Genomic DNA, 21300 nt, shown 5'->3' on the forward strand with positions numbered 1-21300 from the left:
AAGTTTCATTCGGTAACGAGCTATATTTATAAGGCAAAACTAAAAACAGGTTGCATTGATACACGTTTTTCCATTACCATCAGTTACACTGTGATGAAGATGAATTTCGTGTAAGATTCATAACATATACGGTGTTTTGCATGTAAGAGTTTCCATGATGAAAACATTGTTGACTCTAATGAAGACTAACGTACACTCCGAGTCCGGAGACAAGTACCGCATCGTCGGCTCGAGGACAGGTCCGGGGTTGAGGGCGAAGCAGAGGAGGTCGTTCAAGAGCGCGGGCAGGGTCCGAGGTAGGGATGCGCGGTATACCGGTACTGCAAAAATACCGGTATATATATATTTCAAACGGTACAATATCATAATTTTGCTCAATTCGGTATTTGATGCGCTGCTGTTTCGAAGTTCACCGCTAGGCGGCAGTGCGCTACCCAAACTGACGCGGGTCACGCAAAACCGGCAAACGTGACAACGGAGGAACACGATGGATCAAACAGATGAAGCTCATTCTACACATACTGTCTATGATTCTACACGCCCGAAATTAATAAATAAAGAGAGCAGTAGGAGTGAAATATAGCATTACTTTGCTTACAAAAGTAATGAGAAAGGTGAAGCAACAGACCTCAATGCACCACTCTACAAACGCTGCTTTAAATTAGCCACGGGAGGCAACACAGTCTGGCTAAGCACTTGTCACTTGCTCATCCTGACTTGTTCAAAGAGTTCAGAGATCGACAGGTGAGCATCATTCAACTGATTTAATTTAGACTTCTATTCACAACACTGATCAGCGCACATACATAAGATAAGAGCTTATCAATTAAATATGATACGGTAAACACGAAAGCTCAAATGTGCTTGCATGACACGCTAGAACCAATGAAGTTTAGGTCTCATAATTTTTGCACATTCAAACAATCATATATTAATTGAATTTGAATGAATAAAGAGATTAGTAATATTCATTTTAGTATTAGTGCTAGTAAAATTGCTAGTGTGGCGACCCCTAGGAATCAGCCGAGAGAGAAAGAGTAATAGTAGTAATATGGATATTACTAATATGAATGTTAGAATAACACTTTACAATTAAGCTACATTTGTCAACATTCATTAGGTAACCTGACCTAACAGTATTATAACATGTATTAATCTAGATCAATCAGTAATTATTATTTAAATATACTAATACATGTTTAGCATGTTAACATTAGCCTACTTTATGCAATGCATTAAACTAATATGAACCCAAACAGTACTCAAACCAAGATGAATAAATGCTATAAATGTTGATAATTCTCTGTTGACAGCTAATGGTTAACATGTCATTTCATTATTCTATTATTATTCTATATTAATTTATTATTATAGATATTAACCTATTTTAATTGTATCATTTCAGGTTTTTTCTTTTCTTTCCAAAATCAAAATTTAACCTAGGCTACTGTATGTTCCCTGACTGTTTGTTTTTTTGTTTTTGTTTTTTTTTACATTTTGATACTTTTTGTTTGCATATTCGGTACTGCAGAGTTTCAAGCAGTGTTTTTTAATAAAATAGTTTCAATTCACTTAAATTTTGAGGCCGGTTATTTGTCACCTGTGGTATCGATTTAGTATCGATACCGAGGTATTAGGTTCTGGTATCGTACCGAAACCAAAATTGTGGTATCGAGCCATCCCTAGTCCGAGGAAGTAGTTTTTGCCTTGTTTGCCTTCGCCGACTGCATATGCAGGTGCTTTGAGCTGAATATTTCCGGGAACGGTGACATGTGATGAGTGCACGCCGGGCAGCGCGCGCAGTGGGGCTCGGGGCGGGCACGAGACATGAAGGCATCTGATTGGTTCTTTACATTCGCACCGAATGGCAGTGATTGGTCAGAGTTTTTACTGTCCTGCAGCTGCTACAGAGGTCTGATTTTTTTCATTCCTTTTTCTAAACACATAATGTATTGACTACTATCAGGATGGAAGGACCATTTCACCCAGTATAAAAAAAAGTGTTTCTGAACAGGATTACCTACCCTACCTTTAAATAAAGTTGTTATTATAATAAATAAAGAAAACGCATTATATTTAATTTGAGTTATTTTTAACCTTAAATAATACTGCCAGCTGATAGGGCTCTCTGTATGTTTACAGCATTAGGTGAGTTGTTTTTTTCTTGAGAAAAATTAACGCCTATCTTGAGTACCTAATATTTATCCAAATGAGTCAATATTAAATCAAATCACAATAACTGAATTGAATTGAAATGAAATAATAAAAAAGCGTAGCTTACCAGAAATTGTACCATGTGAACATTGTAACATGTTGTCACTAAACCTAATAAAATTCAGTTTAGTAACTAAAATGTTAGTGACAATCACATACAATACAATACACTTATTGTGATGCAATTTTTTTTATATTTCAATTGATGGAGAAGGTCAGACTATTTCCTTCAGAAAGACCGTTGGTTAGCTAGCTCATTTAAAATGTCATAAAAAAGTTGTTTAAAATAGATTTGATATTTATATTGTAGTTGAAAACAGCCCTGTGAGAAATTCATAGTAAATTTCATAAAAAGTAAAAAGTTCATAGAATTAAAATTGATCTAAAATTTTTTGACCCTGCCTCTTAAAAGAATCGGAATCGAGAATCGTTAGGAACCGGAATCGAAACAAGGAATCGGAATCGGAATCGGAATCGTTCAAATTCAAACGATACCCAACCCTAATCATAATCAACTCAAAATGTGTGCAAGTTCATAATACCGCCACAAAAACAGAGTAATACATTTAAAAGAGAAGAACTAGAGTGATTAATCGTTTAATTGACTAAAGGAAACAGTGTGGCAAGTCCTCCTAGCATGACCTCTCCGTCTCCCAGAGTCCACCGGGGGCCCGACTACAGCAACTCTACGCATTAACGTCATTCATCATCCCACGCTGAATATTCATGGGCAGGGCCCGGGGGTCAAGCCAAGCGCCATCATTTCCTGCTGGGGGTTAATGTGCATCAGAGCAGGGGTGGGGCCGTAATCTGATTCCATCGCCATGGCAACTTCACCCTAATCAACCTCCGTTGGAGGTGAAGAACGGTCTAATGAAGATGCTGTGACTCCCTCGCACTGGCTTTGCATTAAAGTTGATTAGCATGCGCTACTAACGGTGAGACCTCGTCTCGGTGGAATGTTTCCAAAGGATGATAAAGATTATTATAACAGAGACGAAAGCCGCTTGACTGCATAATGGGCAATAATGGGCCCGGTCAGTGTGAAAAATGAGTTTGCAAGAATGGTTTTTCAGTCTAAATGGAAGGAAAACACTTTCAGGAAGAAAAAGAAAAATGCGTTTAGAATGCAATATCGTGCAGGAATCAATAGCAGCGAGTTAAAGAGAACAAAGTTTCTCATTTCCTATTAAGCCTAAATCTCACGCCAGAAAGTTTGCCAATAATCTGCTTTATTGGAGCCAAAACAGCTCTGTTCCAGCTTAGACAACCATTTTAGGCATCAAAATGCTCTTTATACGAAAACAGGATGAAGCAAAAACACTAATGCAAGCATCACTTTCGCTGTTGCTCAAACTTAGGGTTAGTAATTTGAACAAACCCATAACACTAAAGCATTTACAGATTTACTAACAGCTTGCGTCAATGCAAACCATGCAAAATTAATCATACAAGGTGATTTACTAAGGTCTGCACTAGTCAATTTACTTGTGTTTGCGCCATTATTTACCGCCCGAAAAAAGCATGTCTTAAACCAGATGCTAATTTGCGCTGCTCTTGGTAGATTATGTTGTTCATTATGGAAATGATCTGGCTGTATCCGGATATGTTTTTTTTAATTTGTCAGTAGATCAAGCTAGGGCTGGGCGGTATGACGGTATATATTGTTACCGCGGTAGAAAATGTCTACCATAACAGATTTTTTCATTCCGTGTATACCGCGACATGTAAATAAGTGGGCGTGGTTAACTCACACGCACTGTGTCGGTGTTCACCGAGCTATGTAAAATAATGGCGCAGTTACAAGCTGTGTATAATTTACACTACTTTGTCAACACTAACAGTAGCTGCTGTTCGGTTTTCATACTGCTGTTCTCCTAGTCACTTATGAGCTTGATGAACTTGACACTTCTGAACCGCTCTTGATTAAAACTTTAGGTTGCCAGATATCACAAAAAGAACAAAACAAGCCCTTTAAAAGCAGACATGGCAAAAATGTACCGGGAAAACATTTAAACATAACTAGTATCTACTAATATCCTACCAAATTAAAAGGAAGTAACTAAGTTATTATGAATAGAATAGTTCAATATAAAATATTCAGATATTATAAACTGATTGATGAAGTAAAGCAATAACATGAGATTGAAAAATTATTCAGCAACACTTTATTTAAAGTCGAATTGCACCTATGAGTTGTATTTAATATCAATCAGTTGGGGGCAGTTTATCTGAAAGTTGAGTGTTTGGTTTACTATATTTAGCTATTAAAAATAGTTTACCAAATAAATAATTTACCAAATAAAAGAAAAAGAAAATAAATTCAAACAAAGTGAAGTACTTTTCATTTCTAAAGTATTTGGGTTTATTTATTATACAAAGCCCTTTTTGTCGATTTTTCGAGAATAACTACAGATATAAATAACTATATCGTGAAATATATTGTTACCGTGAAATAAAATTAGTCATACCGTGAAACAGAATTTTGGTCATACCGCCCACCCCTAGATCAAGCGCAGAACTTTTTTGGAATTGCGCTCTCATGCTAATGCCCTGTTTAGTAAATCTGGCCGTAAGTATTAAAACTCAGCACACAGTTCGGCCAGCACCATCTGTGCTACAGACATGAATGACATCTCATAAAAGGAGAGTTGGTTTATTACTTACTGTATGTGATCCAACTTATTTTCACCAGGTGGACAATAAAATGGGTAAACAAGTCCCACTAGTTTACATGAGACATCTAGAGACTACAAAAGCAACCACTTAGCAACTACCAAGAACATCCTAACAAGTGCATAGCAAAATGCTTAAAATACACACACACACACACACACACACACACAATACTCAACACCTTAGAAACTGCATTGCAACTCCCTGGCAACAGTAACATTAATGTAATTTCATAAATTATGAATGACTATACAACCTATAATATGCACGTGTGCTCAATTTTCATGTGTCCTCGTGTCAACATCTGCTGTTATTTTATACTTAATACAACAAAAGCACAGGGTTTATATGAATAAAACAAATAAATTAGAAAGCTGCTCAGAGTGAAATATCATATAATTTTCCAATGTCCCCAATAACATTCTGCCACTAACTTCTTCCCCCAGAACAATTACATTCCTAATAAACTGATCCAAATTCAAATGAAAGAAAGTGACTTAATCATTATAAGCTGCTCTGAATATCATATGAATATTTTATTAGTAATTATTCAGCTCCAACTGACTAAGGTTTTATCATTTGTTCCATTTATGCGACTTATTATCACGCTTATCATCTGAATTTATTACAATTTATGAGATTATGCTATGCAAAATGGACATTTATCACACAAATGGTGTGAATATTAACATTCATATTATGCTGGGCAGATGTAGTTATTCAACAAGCTGAAATTATTCAGACAGGGCTGAGCGTTTATATTGTTTCACAGTTTGTTATACAAAAAGACGGACAGAAAATAAGTAAATGTTGCCAAACTGGTTCTAAACTGACATAGTGATGATGTCATTGGCGTGTGCACCAATCCGCTCAAGGCAGGGAGGGCCGGCTAAACAAGTCTGAGCTAAACGTCGGTTTAGCACAATGAAGTAACTTGCTGTGCTAGTTCCCACTGCTTGACTGCAAGGAGAATACAGTAGTTAACTGCAGCTTTGAGATCTATAAAGTCGATTACACTCTCAGGAGGAGGAAACCTCTTATTTTTCGCGAAAGAAGGTACAGCCTCCATGTTGCTGTGATTGGGTGATTACCCTGTCAATGCAATAACGCCCACCAATAATGCTAATAGCTGGTCCACAAACCTGCATGAATGTGTCAAACTGGTAAAAAAAATAGACAAACTAATTACAGACTAAACAACCCACTCACTTTTGGCCACATCCTATGCCTGTGACCATCACGACACCGACTAATGCGGAGAAAAGAAGGAGATTATTATTAGAAATATCCAAACAACTGCTAGAAATACTAAAGATTGAACTTGGAAGCTGTCTAAACATGTCTAACAAAGTTGAATTCAGTGAACTAAACCTCAATTCAGGGGTCCATCACAAGCCACTGCTACAGACAAGCAAAGTGATTTGCCACTTCCAGACAAACGTAACTACATTTGAACGTGTTTACCGCACATTTTCCTGACAAACATGCTAGATAATGTTCATAGCAAGTAAAAACTCTTCAGTCCAGCTCTAGTGTTTGTGTGTATAGGTACCACGGTAGACTTACCTTGTCTTTGTCCTCCACCAGGTCTGTTAGCATGTCATCTGGGTCCAGGATCCCCCCGTCCTCGTACTCCACATGGTGCGTCCGTACCAGGAATTCCCCATCCTGTTGAAAACAATAGGTCCATCAGTGAAGTCCCCCGTTCAACAACAATACCAGAGGCTAATCAGATGAATTTGGAAGTTTTGGACTATTAAAAACTATTTCTGTAATCAAAGGATATACAAACACATTAGCAGATTGAAAAGTCATGTTATACTTATAATTATTAAATGATTTAGGATAGTTCTGACGTGGAAATCTGATTGGATAAGCCACAGAATAATTGTTTTTTGATTGACGTTTGAGAACATCTCCATCACAAAAAAAAAGATAACACATGCAAAATATGCCCTCGTTTGACATGCTAGCTGAAAGAACTCGCATTTGTTTAGCCAGAAAGCCCTTTAGTCATGATTAGGAAACAATAGCAGCTTTTATGTCCATCTGTGTTTCCATGTGGATGAATGGATGGAAACTAAGGAAGTGATGACAATAAAAGGTGTGTTTCCTGTTGCTGAAAGGTTTAATTTTACAGCACATTCACAACATTACAGCACAGACTGACATTTACGATCCACAGAGCATTAAGGAATTAACTATATGGCTATGCAATGTTATGAATCAGCCTGATCTCATGAAAATGCGTCTCTATAGCACGCATTGGGTTTATCGTGCAATTTTATACGCGAAAACGAGTTTTTACGTGCAAATGATACGCAGTTTTTGCGTGTATTTGATACGCACTTTATTGCGTGTAATACACACGCACCCCACACCACTAATCATAATCAAATGTATAATACACACGTACCCCACACCACTACTAAACCTACCCTAAACCTACCCATGCGTATCATATGCACCCAGCGCAATTGACTTTGTACACCGACGCATGTATCATTCCTATTTTGCACCCGCGCACAGAGGACTTTTCCCTCCACAGACGCACGTCGGTAAATTAGGGAATGAACTTGCGCTCCCGGGGGCGGTTAAGCGCAAAGAGGAGGCGTGTTCCGGCGCAAACGTTCCCTGGTGCTATTTTGCAGGTTTAGAAAACAATTCCGCCACTGACCAGGAAAAACCTAGTCTAAAGTCAGTGGCATGCTATTTTAAGGGCGCATTCTTGGCCATAATCAATGTAGCGTGTGCATTGTGCATGCACTTTGCTTCTCTCATCTAAACACAGACACAGCAGTTCTCATTTTTAGAAAACCATACATTATTACAAGGAAAAATATTAACACATGAGGAAAATCATCGTTGTGTCCATGAAGATGTGAAAAAATAGGCATAATATAGCTTACACATTTACCCACATTTTTATACGCCTGTTTAACCGAAGCTAATTTGGGTGGGTTTCTCCATCCCCATACAATGTCACTTTACGGCCCTGACGAGAACGTCGGTCTCCTCGGCTGTGAACCGCTCCTGGCGTGCGCCTGGCAAATCCGCCGTTATAATAGCAAACCGCCATGGAACAAGCGCGCCTGCTCTTAAAGGGAATGTGAGATGTCGCTCTGATTGGTTTATTTCACGTTACGCCCAAACCACACCTATGAGTAATGTAGCTACTTCAGACCAACCCATTTTAGATTTGCGTCGGGCGAGACCCGCCCACAAAGTTACTTGCGTTTCGCGCTTGATACTTGCGTTTCAGATCGTTAAAATAGGGCCCTATGTGTGACCGGGTTGTATGAATATATTGACAGCTAAAAGGCATTTTTCTTTTATTCAGCATGGCCTTTAGTGCCGTACTGCTTTAAGGCCAGGAACACAGCAAGAATCACTACTATTAATCACACTGTGACAACTTAAACTATTTACAAAAAAATGAAGAAAAATACACTACTGTTCAAAAGTTTGGGGTCAGTAAAATTTTTCATAAAGAATGAAATTAATACGTTTATTCAGCAAGGATGCAGTAAATTGATTAAAAGTGACAGTAAAGATATGTATAATGTTACAAAAGATTTCTATTTTAAATGAATGCCGTTCATTCAAACTTTCTATTCGAAGAATCCAGAAATAAATGATCATGCTTGCACAAAAGACTGTTTTTAACATTGATAATAATACATGTTTCTTGAGCAGAAAATCAGCATATTCGAAAGATTTCTGAAGGATCATGTGACACTGAAGACTAGAGTAATGGATGATGAAAATTCAGCTTTGACATCACAACAAAAACATTTAATTTTATAATATATAGAAACAATTTTTTTTAAACTGTAGTAATACTTCACAAAACATATCAAATGGCTGCAATGAATGTCCTTTATTGACCTTGACAAGACAGGTTACATGTCGAATGAGAACTTGAAAAAAATGTACAGTGGGAATGCAAACTATCATGTGTACACATGTAACCAGATAAGATAAGTCAGATGGGTACGTTTTCATAGTTTGAATACCATCAGCTCATTACCAAACAAACTCGCTGAACGACTTTCCTACTTGGGTTGGGGAAGAAAAAAAATACTACAATGGTCTAAAAGAACGTGTTTGACTAGTAATGCACGATGACATCACAGATCCAGGTCAACGCCTTTTTTTCAGCAGAAACCTCAATTAAACTGTTGACACACGTGACAATAAATGCTAAAATCATGCAATCACGCTGAATGTTAAACAGCAGACAACTAAACTGTTGCAGTTCGATACACTGAAAGTCTATTTCAATGAAGGTCTTTGTGAAAACTGCATTAAATGTTCTATCATTGTGAACTTCAACATGTGCAATATTGAATAGAAACCTAGAAAAAGTTTGGTCAAAACTGTGAATGATCTGTGATAGTCTTATTAACTAGTATATTTGTGCACCAAAAGTGTACACATTCATAGCTTCCATGAAGTTACATTAATGCAAATGAAAAACCTAATAAAATGTCTAATAAATTATGTGTACAATATGTCTTTGAATCATAAAAACTCATTGTTTAATGAAAAATATAAATATTTATTTTCTGACAAAATATAAATGTAATATTTTTTTTAGATTTGGCCAGTGGAAATAGTATATGTACGGGATCCAATAGGATATTTAAAGAAAACGTTGAGGCTATTCTGAAAATATGATTTATTTTCTCTTTATTTAAACCTGGGAATAAACAAAGAAAATAAAAAAAATAAAAAAAAGTTTACATAAAAACTAATATTTAAGAATACATGTTTCCGCACTCAGTAGGATTTTAGTACAATAAACATTCAGATTACATTTTTTCACAGAAAGTGTGTTTTATTTCTTGTATCTTTTTAGATAACTGGTATCAATCTCAGACAGGTTTGTTAAGTAGTTTGTCAGGTCTTCTTGGGTAAATTGAAAACGTAAAGAGGTTGTTCAACATTGTTAAGCAAGTCACAGTTCAATGGGGAGGAAGAAAGATTGTTTTCCAGGTGTAAACAGTAATGTTTCTTGGCTGATCACTTGTGACCGCATCACCAAAAACGCATCTTAACACCAGATGGAAACAGGGCTTGTCCCTTGCTAGCTTGATATTCCCGGGAAATTGAAAATCTTGATATTCCCGGGAAATTGTACATGCATATCATTTTTTTACGTAAATACATGGACATAACGTTACAAATCTGCGGTGGACCAATCATAACCTGGCTTATCCACCTGGCGCGCTATTGGCACTCGCACGACCGTCAATCCAATTCCTTTTAAGCTCCCGACGGTGCTCAATGGCTTCTTTAGTTTAGCAAACAAATCGCTCGAGTTTGTGTAAATACCACTCACTTTCATGTTTTTTTCACTGATCAATGCTACAAACCAACACGTTTGTTGACACGTTTCCTGCCTGGAGTTTTCGTGGATCGTTGGTCTGATTGGTTGAAGGACTATCCAATTGCGTACAGAGTCATTTGAACTATGCCCGTTGATCACGCCTCTTGTGCAGTAGAAAATACAGTTTGGTCTGTTGATAGCCAGACTAACAAGCACATATTCTGAAGTTCAAAAGAGAACCACTGCTCAATCTATCCAAAACCCATCCAAACCTCCATATTTGTTCAAAAACGCAGTTTCAACCCTCCGAAAACATGTTAAAACGGAAGCTGATACCATCAAACTACTGAAAAAAGGCAGTTCCCCCCCCCATCCAGAATGAAACAGTGACTCTCTCAATTCAACCCAGATTAACACACTGATATTTTTTGTGAAGGCGCTTTCTCTGCTTCAGTCTCAACAGGAAGCGGCAGTTTTGCGTCCACCCTGCTGGTGTGGAAAAGTGTTCCCGCTGTTTAGGCAGATATGTCTGCAGGGACTGTTTTCATGAAACCATCTGAGAAACATTTGCTTTGGATGAACAACACACCTGGTGCCTTTTACACACACACACACACACACACACACACACACAAGCTCCCGAAAACACTGGAAGAAACCGTTTTAGACATTTAAAGCCTCCCACAGCAAAAACTTGAAATGTTAAGACGAAACAAATAAATACGGAGTACAGAAAACTATGACTATTTCGTGGATCTGCACGATTAATCGTTAAAAGTTTGTGATCTCGATTTAAACACCCACACGATCTTATTCCTAAATTCAGCTATGTCTATTAAAACTTTGACAAGTATGATCACAGTGAACATACAAATTTGCGGATCCAGAGAATGCAGTTATCATGTATAGTTATGAAACTATCATACCGTTGTTCCTGTGTTACAATAATTTGAATTATCGCAGAACTACTGCAATAAAAGTTTATAATTCGGCACATGCAAAATGACCTTTTGAAAATAACTTGACACTTCAAATAAAGTGCAATCGATTACATCTTTATGGTTGTAATTTATTCAAGTGGCTCGAGAAAAAAAAGAAAAAAAATGAAACGAAGACTTTGAGTGAGTCATTGAATCATTCATCTTAAACCGATTTAGAAATAATAATAATAATAATAATAATAATAATAGTCAATTAAATTAAATATGTTTAGCATTTTGTCAGAACATCTAATAAATTACATGTTATTTTGTTTAGTTGCCTTCTATTCAGAATCGTGGGAGAATCACCATCTCTAATTTAAACAAACTAAATTGTGAATTATCCAGTGACTTATTGTCTTTTTGTTTTTTCTCCCACAAATCCCCCATAAAACACTGTGAGAAATCCAGAAAATACAAGATCCGTTTACCTGTGATTAAACAGCAGGAAGTTGTTTGGTCTCAAATGTCAAACACACAGTAATCGGCGTCTCCATCTATGAAAACTGAGAAGTCATTTCTACATGCATTATACTGAGGGTTAATAATCTATCTGAACAAACCCCTAATGCAAAGTATGAAATGTCAGCATGTAATTCATCCACAACACGTACTTTGTGATACAATACCTCAAATCATGCAGCTTATTGATAAAGCAACCCAAAAGACTTTCATTTCGCAGTCATGGAATGCACAATAACAGTGGTATTTTACATTTGCTTCGATCTTGAAGTCATTGATCAATTATGGCTAATAACTGCCTTAAAATTTGCAACCCATTTTAACTTTATAATCTGAAGCCAGTTGCTTAAACAAAGCCATTAAATTAAGACTGTGTTGTAAGAACCAGTATGACTAACAAGCTGTTATAGGGGCAATCAGTCTTACTTTTCAGCATCAAATTAGACCAATCTTATGAAAAGTTATGAACTACTGTTTTTCATATAAATACAATAGAAGCCATACATTTTACCATGGTAGTGAGGTGTTAGCCTTTATGTGTGGTTATCACGATCTAAATCATTATTCTTATCTTATCATGTTATCATGATGCTTGCTTGCTAAATGTATGCTTATGGTTCATTTTAATAAATCTCAAACAGTCAGAATATAAAAATTTTACCAAACAAAAAATAGGTTGTTACAATTTTTACAGTTTTTGTTAATGAACATAAATACATCTGCATCCTAACTCAAGCTGCTACTACTACTGTCAAAAGTACGTTTCTAAGAGACAAAACATGTTATTAATATAGTAATATTATATTATTAATATTAATATTGCACCCTGCACTGCAAACTGTGCCAAAGATACGTGACACCATGACACCATGATCACGTGATCACCATGATCACTGTTCCGTGATTTGAAATAATGTCACCCGTAAGCACATGCAGAAACTAAGAAATACACTTTTCTAATTAAGATATTTATTTTGTTGAGGGAAAATGACTGGGAAAGTGTAAAGTACACAAGTAAGAAGTTTTTGTTCAGTAAAATCACTTGTTTGGATATATATATATATATATATATATATATATATATAGTTTGTTTGCATATAGCTTGAAGATATTAAAACATTTAGAGTACATAAATGTGGCGCGCTCAATTCGCTCACGTTTGCAGCACGTGTTTTGCACATGAGCCGCCCGCATGCAGTTTCATCAATTAAATTATTATCGACAATTAAAGCAGGGCTATTAGAGCCCGTCTACGGAGAGCCTTGGCACTTCCTATTAGCCCCATTGTATCGATCTTGGTTGCAGTTCCAGTAGAATTCCACTGGAGGTGATCGCGGGCGAGTGCAGACTGAATGGGAGTCTATGGGGCTAGACGGCTAAATTTGTCTCTTTCACCCGATTGCTGTTGAGAAATCTTATTGTAGAGATTTATTGTAAAGATTTTATTGTAGGTTTTGCAAGTTCAACATGGGTTATAGGTCGAAAATTGAATGAACGAGTACTTATGTCCTTTCGATTTCTTACAGGTTGAGTTGTTGTTGCCCATAACACGCTAGCATTCTGCTAATGAACGCTGATTGGTCAGTGAAGGACTGATTACGACCAGAGATGCCGCTTGATGGCATCGTGGCATCCGAAGCGGGACCAGAAAACAAACAAAACAAAAACTCTTCTAGCACGTGTATTTACCTGTGTCAGCTGTGTTGTCGATGCCTCGAGAGAAAAGAAAGTGCAGAGCGCACCAAAGTGACTGAAGGATTGCCGTAAAGCAGTATCTCTGGTCGTACGATGTGTATGACGTCATTGACATAAAAGACTTTTTAAAGCAAATAAGTGACTCTAAAAAATCTAACACCCAGCAATGTGTAATTTCTTTGCATCTCCTTTCGAATACAACATTCAAATTACTAGACAAAAAATTATATCCTGAGAAAAGTGGATTTTGGTTTAGCGCCATAGTGCACTCGCCTGTGAGCGCCCCCGCATGGACAGAGACGTGTTACTGCAGCCAGTCCAGAAACCGGAAGTAACCAGAGAGTGCCAATTCTCTTCCTATTAGACATTCTCTGGGGCTATGCAGTTTCTTCGCTGTATTCTCGCTTTTTGCTCACAGTTTCTCTCTAGAGCTCCCCCTACAGCTTCGGAATAGATATTTGACAACACTGTCGAAGAACTCGTTGGCGACTCTCAGATACCAGAGGCTAGTAGATCAACGACATCAAAGCAGATGGGACATTCTTTAAAACGTCTTCTTCATTCGGGTTCGAACAGCGTGAGGGAGCGCAATAATGACAGAATTTTAGCAGATTTTTTTTGCCGTAAAGCAATTTCGTTACATCGTGAGACCTGATATCACGCGATACTTCCTGACGCTGCGGCCGGCGGCTCAAAGTTGCAAGGGTGGTTTTTTCGGCTCACAGGCGCGTGGGGGGGGGGGGGGTTGTGGGTGCGAGACGACCACCATTCAACCCGAAAAATGTCATTTAACTATTCCAATGACTCCGAAGCTGTTCGGTTAAGGTAAAAAAGTTACTTAGTTCACCTTTAATCGATCGTTGATTAATCTTTAGCTTCCCTATCAATCAGAGGGTCAGAATGAAGGATGAAAATAGTTTTTCTGCATATACATTTGCTTTTTGTGCAAAAAAACCCTTTAACATTACAAGTGAACCTCAAGGAACATCGTAAAATAAAAATAATAATATCATGTCATTTCAGAAAGTATGACCCCTTCAGAAAGTAAATAGGGTCAGTATTCAGCATATAGGAACGGTCCTATTGGACTCGATATTGCATACCCATTGTGACATTTAAATCCAAGGCAATTTGTTGTAGGGATGGCGGCTGACACCGATGGCTTTGTGCTTTTGGAAGTGTGCCGTGTGTAGTGATCTCAGCAGCGCTGCCTGCCAAGTCAGCTCTCCAACAACCCTCAGAGGTTAGCACCGGCCCGGCTATGGCAGGATAATAAAGCAGTTTTCCTCAGATGTGAGTTAATCTCAACCAGTCAGTCAGATCTTGCTGGACACGCAAACATTACTGAGTGGGACGGACACTTTTAATTCAGTATTCTTATAGGATTGATTTTGGGGGTAGACAGACTACTAACTATATTTTCAGAAGCATAGCTCAGCAACTTAATGATGATAATGTTGATATGTTTTCCAACAGGCAGCAATTTAACACATTTATGTACAGACAAGTGAATACTTAAAGACTCTCCTTAAAATATCTTGTCTCTGTCAAATAGTGTTGGAGAGTTTTTTCAGTTTTTTCCAACAGCTCTGTCCAACATCAACATGATGAAACAAAAATGTACTTTTTATTTCATTTTCTTAACATACGTTCTTGGTCTTAATATAAAACGATTCACCAGTGCAGTACGTCAGTTTTCCTAAAGAAAACAAAATGTTGTCTTTATAACCTTTTATAAAATGTAATGACATTTTAATAAAGCATGTTTACTTGTCTTTTTAGTTATTCATTGTACAGCACTTTGGTCAGTTTTGCGCTGTGTGTAAATGTGCTTTATAAATTAAACTTACTTTACTTACTTAACTTACTTTACTTACTTTACTTACTTTACTTACTTAACTTACTTTACTTACTTTACTTACTTAACTTACTTTACTTACTTAACTTAACTTACTTAACTTACTTTACTTACTTTACTTACTTACTTTACTTACTTAACTTACTTTACTTACTTAACTTAACTTACTTAACTTACTTTACTTACTTTACTTACTTTACTTACTTTACTTACTTACTTAACTTACTTAACTTACTTACTAGTTAAGTAAGTAAGTTAAGTAAGTTAAGTAAGTAAAGTAAGTAAGTAAAGTACTTACTTTACTTACTTACTTAACTTACTTAACTTACTTACTTAACTTACTTTACTTACTTTACTTACTTTACTAACTTACTTAACTTACTTACTTAACTTACTTTACTTACTTTACTTACTTTACTTACTTTACTTACTTTACTAACTTACTTAACTTACTTACTTTACTTACTTTACTTACTTAACTTACTTTACTTACTTAACTTACTTTACTTACTTTACTTACTTTACTTACTTTACTTACTTACTTTACTTACTTTACTTACTTACTTTACTTACTTTACTTACTTACTTAACTTACTTAACTTACTTACTTTACTTACTTTACTTACTTTACTTACTTACTTTACTTACTTTACTTACTTTACTTACTTAACTTACTTAACTTACTTACTTTACTTACTTTACTTACTTTACTTACTTACTTACTTTACTTACTTAACTTACTTACTTTACTTACTTAACTTACTTACTTAGAGGGTGAGCAAAAACGCACTGTTTTATGTCTGTTCCTTTAAATGCAAATGAGCTGCTGCTCCCGGCACAGAGGGCGGAGCTTCAAGAGCTCGTGTCCTTTTACCTCACACATGCACTGAAAATTTCAAACACTTTTAGCCTTTTATGTTCAAACCGGAGTCAGACAATGATGGAGAGACTCAAGAAGAAGTGACATGTAGAAGCAACAGGACGTTTCTGAATGGTTAGTTGGTGAATTTATGTAGCTTATGTGTAGTTATCTTCTAGTCATTGATTTGCATATTCTGTCTTGATAATCTATAAATCACGTTCCCGGGGGCGGGGTTTATGTAAATTTTAGGGTTGGTGATGTCACTAACCCTGGAGGAATGTCGTGTAGTCCCTACCAGCCGGTGTGATATTTGTCTTGTGAAACATTGTTGATGTATGCTGAATTGCTGGAATCATATGTTTTTGAGTCATTTATCTCAATAAAAAAAAAAATAAAAAAATAAAAAAAATTCTCACTAAAAAAAAATTTAAATAAAAAAATAAATAGTCCCTACCAGCCAAATAGCAAATTCTTTAAAAGAAAATATCTCCTTTCGCTTTGAACTTTGAGCATTGTAACTTTGCAGATGTTGTTTATGCTCAAACAGCAACATTACACACTAACTAATGTTAGAAAAGTGAAATCATAATCAACCACCCCTTTAAAGTAGACATCTTAGGTTGTAATTTGAATTTAAAACATGCATATTTCAGCCAGACCACTTAAAACTTGAACATTTAGAGTTTCCATTGCATCAGTGCACACAACAGAGATGTACATCGTTGATTGCAATGCATAAATGCAGCAAATGTAGTGTATCCTCAATAAAACTGCAGTAGATCTAAATGGGCAGTCAAAAAATCATAACCTGAAGCTCATTTGAATAATCATCCTGTCACATTTGCAAAACAGGACCCTGGTCTTCATTAATAATGCATAATGTGTTTTCATTGTTGATTGTAAATCGGCCATTTAAACTAATAACAGCTCATCTCTCAAAGTAAATGTGAATTAAACATCCATCCACCCATAGACACATTTGCATTTCAAAATTACAACTAACATCAACACTAACTGCTTGTTGTACGTGAATATGCACAATGTCTAAGCAAGGTGAAGTGCATCACGGACCGCTATCATAGATGAAGGGCTCAATACTTCAGTGACGCATGAGACCCGAGAGGTGGGTTGACAGAATGGATAAAGCGCCCACGTCTACCCCAGCACGCCTGGCACCGGCCCATCCCATCCGACTGAGCCAATCTCAGCCGATAACGTCCATCAGTCTAAAACCCCATACTAAAACCTCCCATAAAGCCAGCCATCTCAGCCCGAGAGCCCAGGCCAAACTAATCAAACACAGCCTGCCACCTGCATTTGGAGATAGGGAGCGATTAATGACACGGCTGTATTCATCACATAAGTCCTGCTTTATTCCAACTGGCATTTACTGCAGAAGCTGTATGCACTATACAAAAGGACTAGCATAGTTAACAGTGACCAAGCATTGCACTATTAAAGTGTGATGTTGCTCAGTGAGGACTGATATATATAAGCATGTATTGATATCAAAGAAACCCTTTAAGTGGAATATAGTTGGGACATATTTATTTATGTATAAGTTAATGATGATATTAACAATTCGAAGATCGGAGTATTGCAATAATTGACCCATTAGAAGTGCACTTCTAACATTTGAACACAATAAATGCATGACACTTTCACATAAATTATCAATCTGAACAATCACCAAGCTGTCAAATACTCCAAATAACAAACTCCAAAGTAATTGTAAATAATGCACGCATGCACACACACACACACACACACACACACACACACACACATACATACAGATGATTTCTGAAAGACTGGAGTAATGATGCTGAAAATTCAGCTTTGCATCACAAAAATAATTTATATTTGAAAGTATATTGAAATAGAATAACATTATTTTAAATTGCAATATTTCATGATATTGCTGTTTCTTTCTGTATTTTGATAAAAAAAAAAAGGCAGGCTTGATGAGCAAAGAGACTTTTTAAAAAATAATAAAAATAGTAATGTTTTCAAACTTTTGACCAGTACTGTGTGTAATATGTATGCATGTATTTATATTGGCTAAATAAAAAAAAGTGTGTGAGAGAGAGTTTTAAATCTGGTAATAAATCCAAACAAAAGTGAAGAGAAAGTCACTGGTAACAGAACACTAACAATCTAAGTCAATTTCCCAGACATATAGCCTACTGTGTAGACCTAAAGATCATATTTACATATTTGAGGCGAAGAACAAAGCTTTACAGTATCAGACTGCAGGAATGTCTAAAGATAATGAATATTTAAAACAATAACCAGAAATCTGAAAAAGAGCAGTGTTGACAGCTCAAGATCACGTGATATGAGCTTGAGGGCACACCCGGTGAACAGCCGTATGGTGAAGGCTTTAATATTCATGAACCAGGCCTTCGCCATAGTAGGATTCGCCAACAGGTGTAGTTTTTAAAATAATTCCGATTAAATATGCCAAAGTAAGGATATTTAAACAATCCATAGTGAATAGTCGGACTCATAAATTAATATTTATCGGGTTGCGTTACGATTTCAAACTTAAAAACAACACGTTACCTGTTCAACAATCTTCTTGTATCTTTGAGTGGCTTGATCGATCAAATCCCGTACCATCCAACTGTCTTTACACGGGACGACAACCCTCGTTTCCCCGAAATTGACCGTGACTTTCATCTTATCTTGCTCATCAAACGTTCAGATATCCTCGTAGTTTGTTTATAGCACAGTTTCTCTTAAACCCAGCGCCGAAGAGTCAACAGGTGTCATTGGTCAACTGTAACAGGTGATGTTCCTCCTTCTCTTTAATGTACCAATAAAGTCTTCAGTAAAGCAATATTAAGTCCATGAACGGAATAATCGTCCAGCAACCACATTCCCAAACCACACTCTGAAGAGAATGACACAATCCTGAAAGACAGAGAAAAGTCCTGATGTGTTTTTCCCGAGTTCGCGCGCGCTGTAGTCCAGAGTGAAACCGGAAGCGGCAGATAGTGCATAACTATCGTGATTGACAGCCAGCTTTAAACTCTCAGTTCCCTTAGAATACTCTTGCGGAGAGAGGAAGATGTACTTACACTGAGGGATGACTCACTTGACACAGAATGAATAAGTACTAAAGTTATAGGGAATCTCACATATTCGAAGAGAAAATAGAAATAGAGAGTGAGTTTCTCCTCACTTGACAGTAGAATAAACTCTCATAATGCCATATTTGCATAATCAAAATAGAAGAAAAAAAATCAAAATTAGATATGAAATATGTTACATTCTTGAGCTTTTGGAGGGGATTATCTGTCTTTGATAGATACTGTAGATAGATAGATAGATAGATAGATAGATAGATAGATAGATAGATAGATAGATAGATAGATAGATAGATAGATAGATAGATAGATATTTATTGAACATAGGCAATAAATAATTTATAAATGAATAATCTTTTTTTCCCCTAGGAAACAGCAGTGGAAATAGCTATTTTGCAGCAGAGACTTTAAGGTAGTACTTGTGCAGAAATTGATTATTAAAAGGAAAGATACCCTGAGAAATATTCACTGCATGAAGTAAAAAGATTGATGACTAGCCTGTGGGTTTAAATTACAGTACAAAGTGCATCTAAATTAAAGAAGACTTCCTGACTTCCTGTTTGAAATATTAGTGCACAGTCCCCAGGCCTTACTTTGCAACTACATATTCCAATGACAATGGGCTATTATCAAAGGACTATTGTGTGTCCCTAGTGTTTCATTGACCCAATTACACTATCGACCTCTCCAACCTTCTTCTACACCCTTCTCATCAGCCATATACATGAAGATAGTGAAGTGTACAGCTTTATTATTCCCACAGTTTGAATGAATTCTAAATAGCATTCATGTTCTTAGTTTAGATGAATTATGCACATATTCTTTATTGCTCCCCTGATACTTCCCCAGAAGACGTACTGTTTAAATTTGGTATAAAAGTATATATATACAAACTTTGAACTCTTAAACCTTAACAGTTCTTATTAGCATTGAAATGCAGTATAAACACCAATAAGACAACACTTGATAGTAAGCTGGCGCTGCTCCTTTAGTCCGGGGTCGTCCCATCATTATTACAGGAGATGCCAAACTCTGCCATCTGGAGGAGTGTCTGTGCCAGCCAAAATCCAGACTTGTCTCTTTCTGATATCCAATTTTTAATACACAATTCAACAACCGATTTAATGCTAGCATTACCTCAGCCATTTGGAGAAAGTTATGGTTTACAATCCCTTTGCTCACCATAAAATATAATGGGTATAATGGGGAAAACAAAGCGCTAAATTTTTTTGGAACACTCATTTGTTTAGGAAGGGTATAGATGGTCTCACAGCACATAAGGTTTATGAGGCACACATTCAAAGAGAGTATGACCGATGTGTCAGACATCAAAAATACTGCTTAGCCAGCACAGAGGAGTTAATGGAGCTGGTGGAGCTATCCGGTAACCATTATAACTATAAAACAGCATGCCTCAAATGCTCAGAATTGTTTAAGCATGAGAGCATTAGATAAATCTCAAGGGTATCAAGCTACTAGTTAACATGATGGCTACAATCAGCGGGAAGCGCTAACATAAATCAACTATAAGTTCTAACATAAACAAGCCTTTCACAGCCAATTAACTTTGCAAGCCAGTCAAATGCTTTCATTTGTGTCATATCATTTATATGCATTTATGTATTCCATGTTGTTTTCATGCCTGCTAGGTGATTAAGTAGAGGCCTGAAATTAACTACAAATAGATTAGATTATTGTGCAGTGAAAAAGTGTGCATGTTACAGACTGGTTCATACATATTTCTAAATTAACTAAACACATATTAGCAAACTAATAACCTATATGTTTGTGTTTATATACAGTACTGTGCAAAAGTCTTAGGCATGTTAATATCCCCCACCCCCCGTCCCCCCCCCAAAAAAATGGTTTTAAGTCAGTTATTTATATATTTTGCTGTAGTGTCAGTAGGAAATATCAGTTTACATTTCCAAACATTCTTTTTGCCATTAATTGTAATAATCCAGTGAGATTTGTGTATGCACAAGGAGTCTGACAACAGCCGGTATGATCTGATCTCACCATCATCGAGTCCGTCTGTGATTACATGAAGAAACAGAAGAAACTGAGACAGACTAAATCCAGAAGAACTGCGGGAACGTCTCCGAGATGCTTGAAGAAACCTTCCTGCA

At 36.6% G+C, this 21300-nt stretch overlaps 1 protein-coding gene across 2 annotated transcripts in view; it reads right to left on the minus strand.

The window, feature by feature from the left end:
* The window catches only part of pard3ba (par-3 family cell polarity regulator beta a), a 176255-nt gene extending 157158 nt beyond the window's left edge, over positions 1–19097 (minus strand). For both annotated transcript variants that reach the window (XM_082163761.1, XM_082163760.1), the window contains exons 1-2: positions 18645–19097; positions 6457–6558 (exon numbers count right to left, since the gene is read on the minus strand). In XM_082163761.1, coding sequence (XP_082019887.1) covers positions 6457–6558; positions 18645–18761 — 219 coding nt within the window. In that variant the 5' untranslated portion in view covers positions 18762–19097. The remainder of the gene's footprint in view (positions 1–6456; positions 6559–18644) is intronic.
* Positions 19098–21300: the final 2203 nt, after the last annotated feature.

Source organism: Leuciscus leuciscus (assembly GCF_965113295.1).
Source record: "Leuciscus leuciscus genome assembly, chromosome: 3".
Classification (NCBI taxonomy): Eukaryota; Metazoa; Chordata; class Actinopteri; order Cypriniformes; family Leuciscidae; genus Leuciscus; species Leuciscus leuciscus.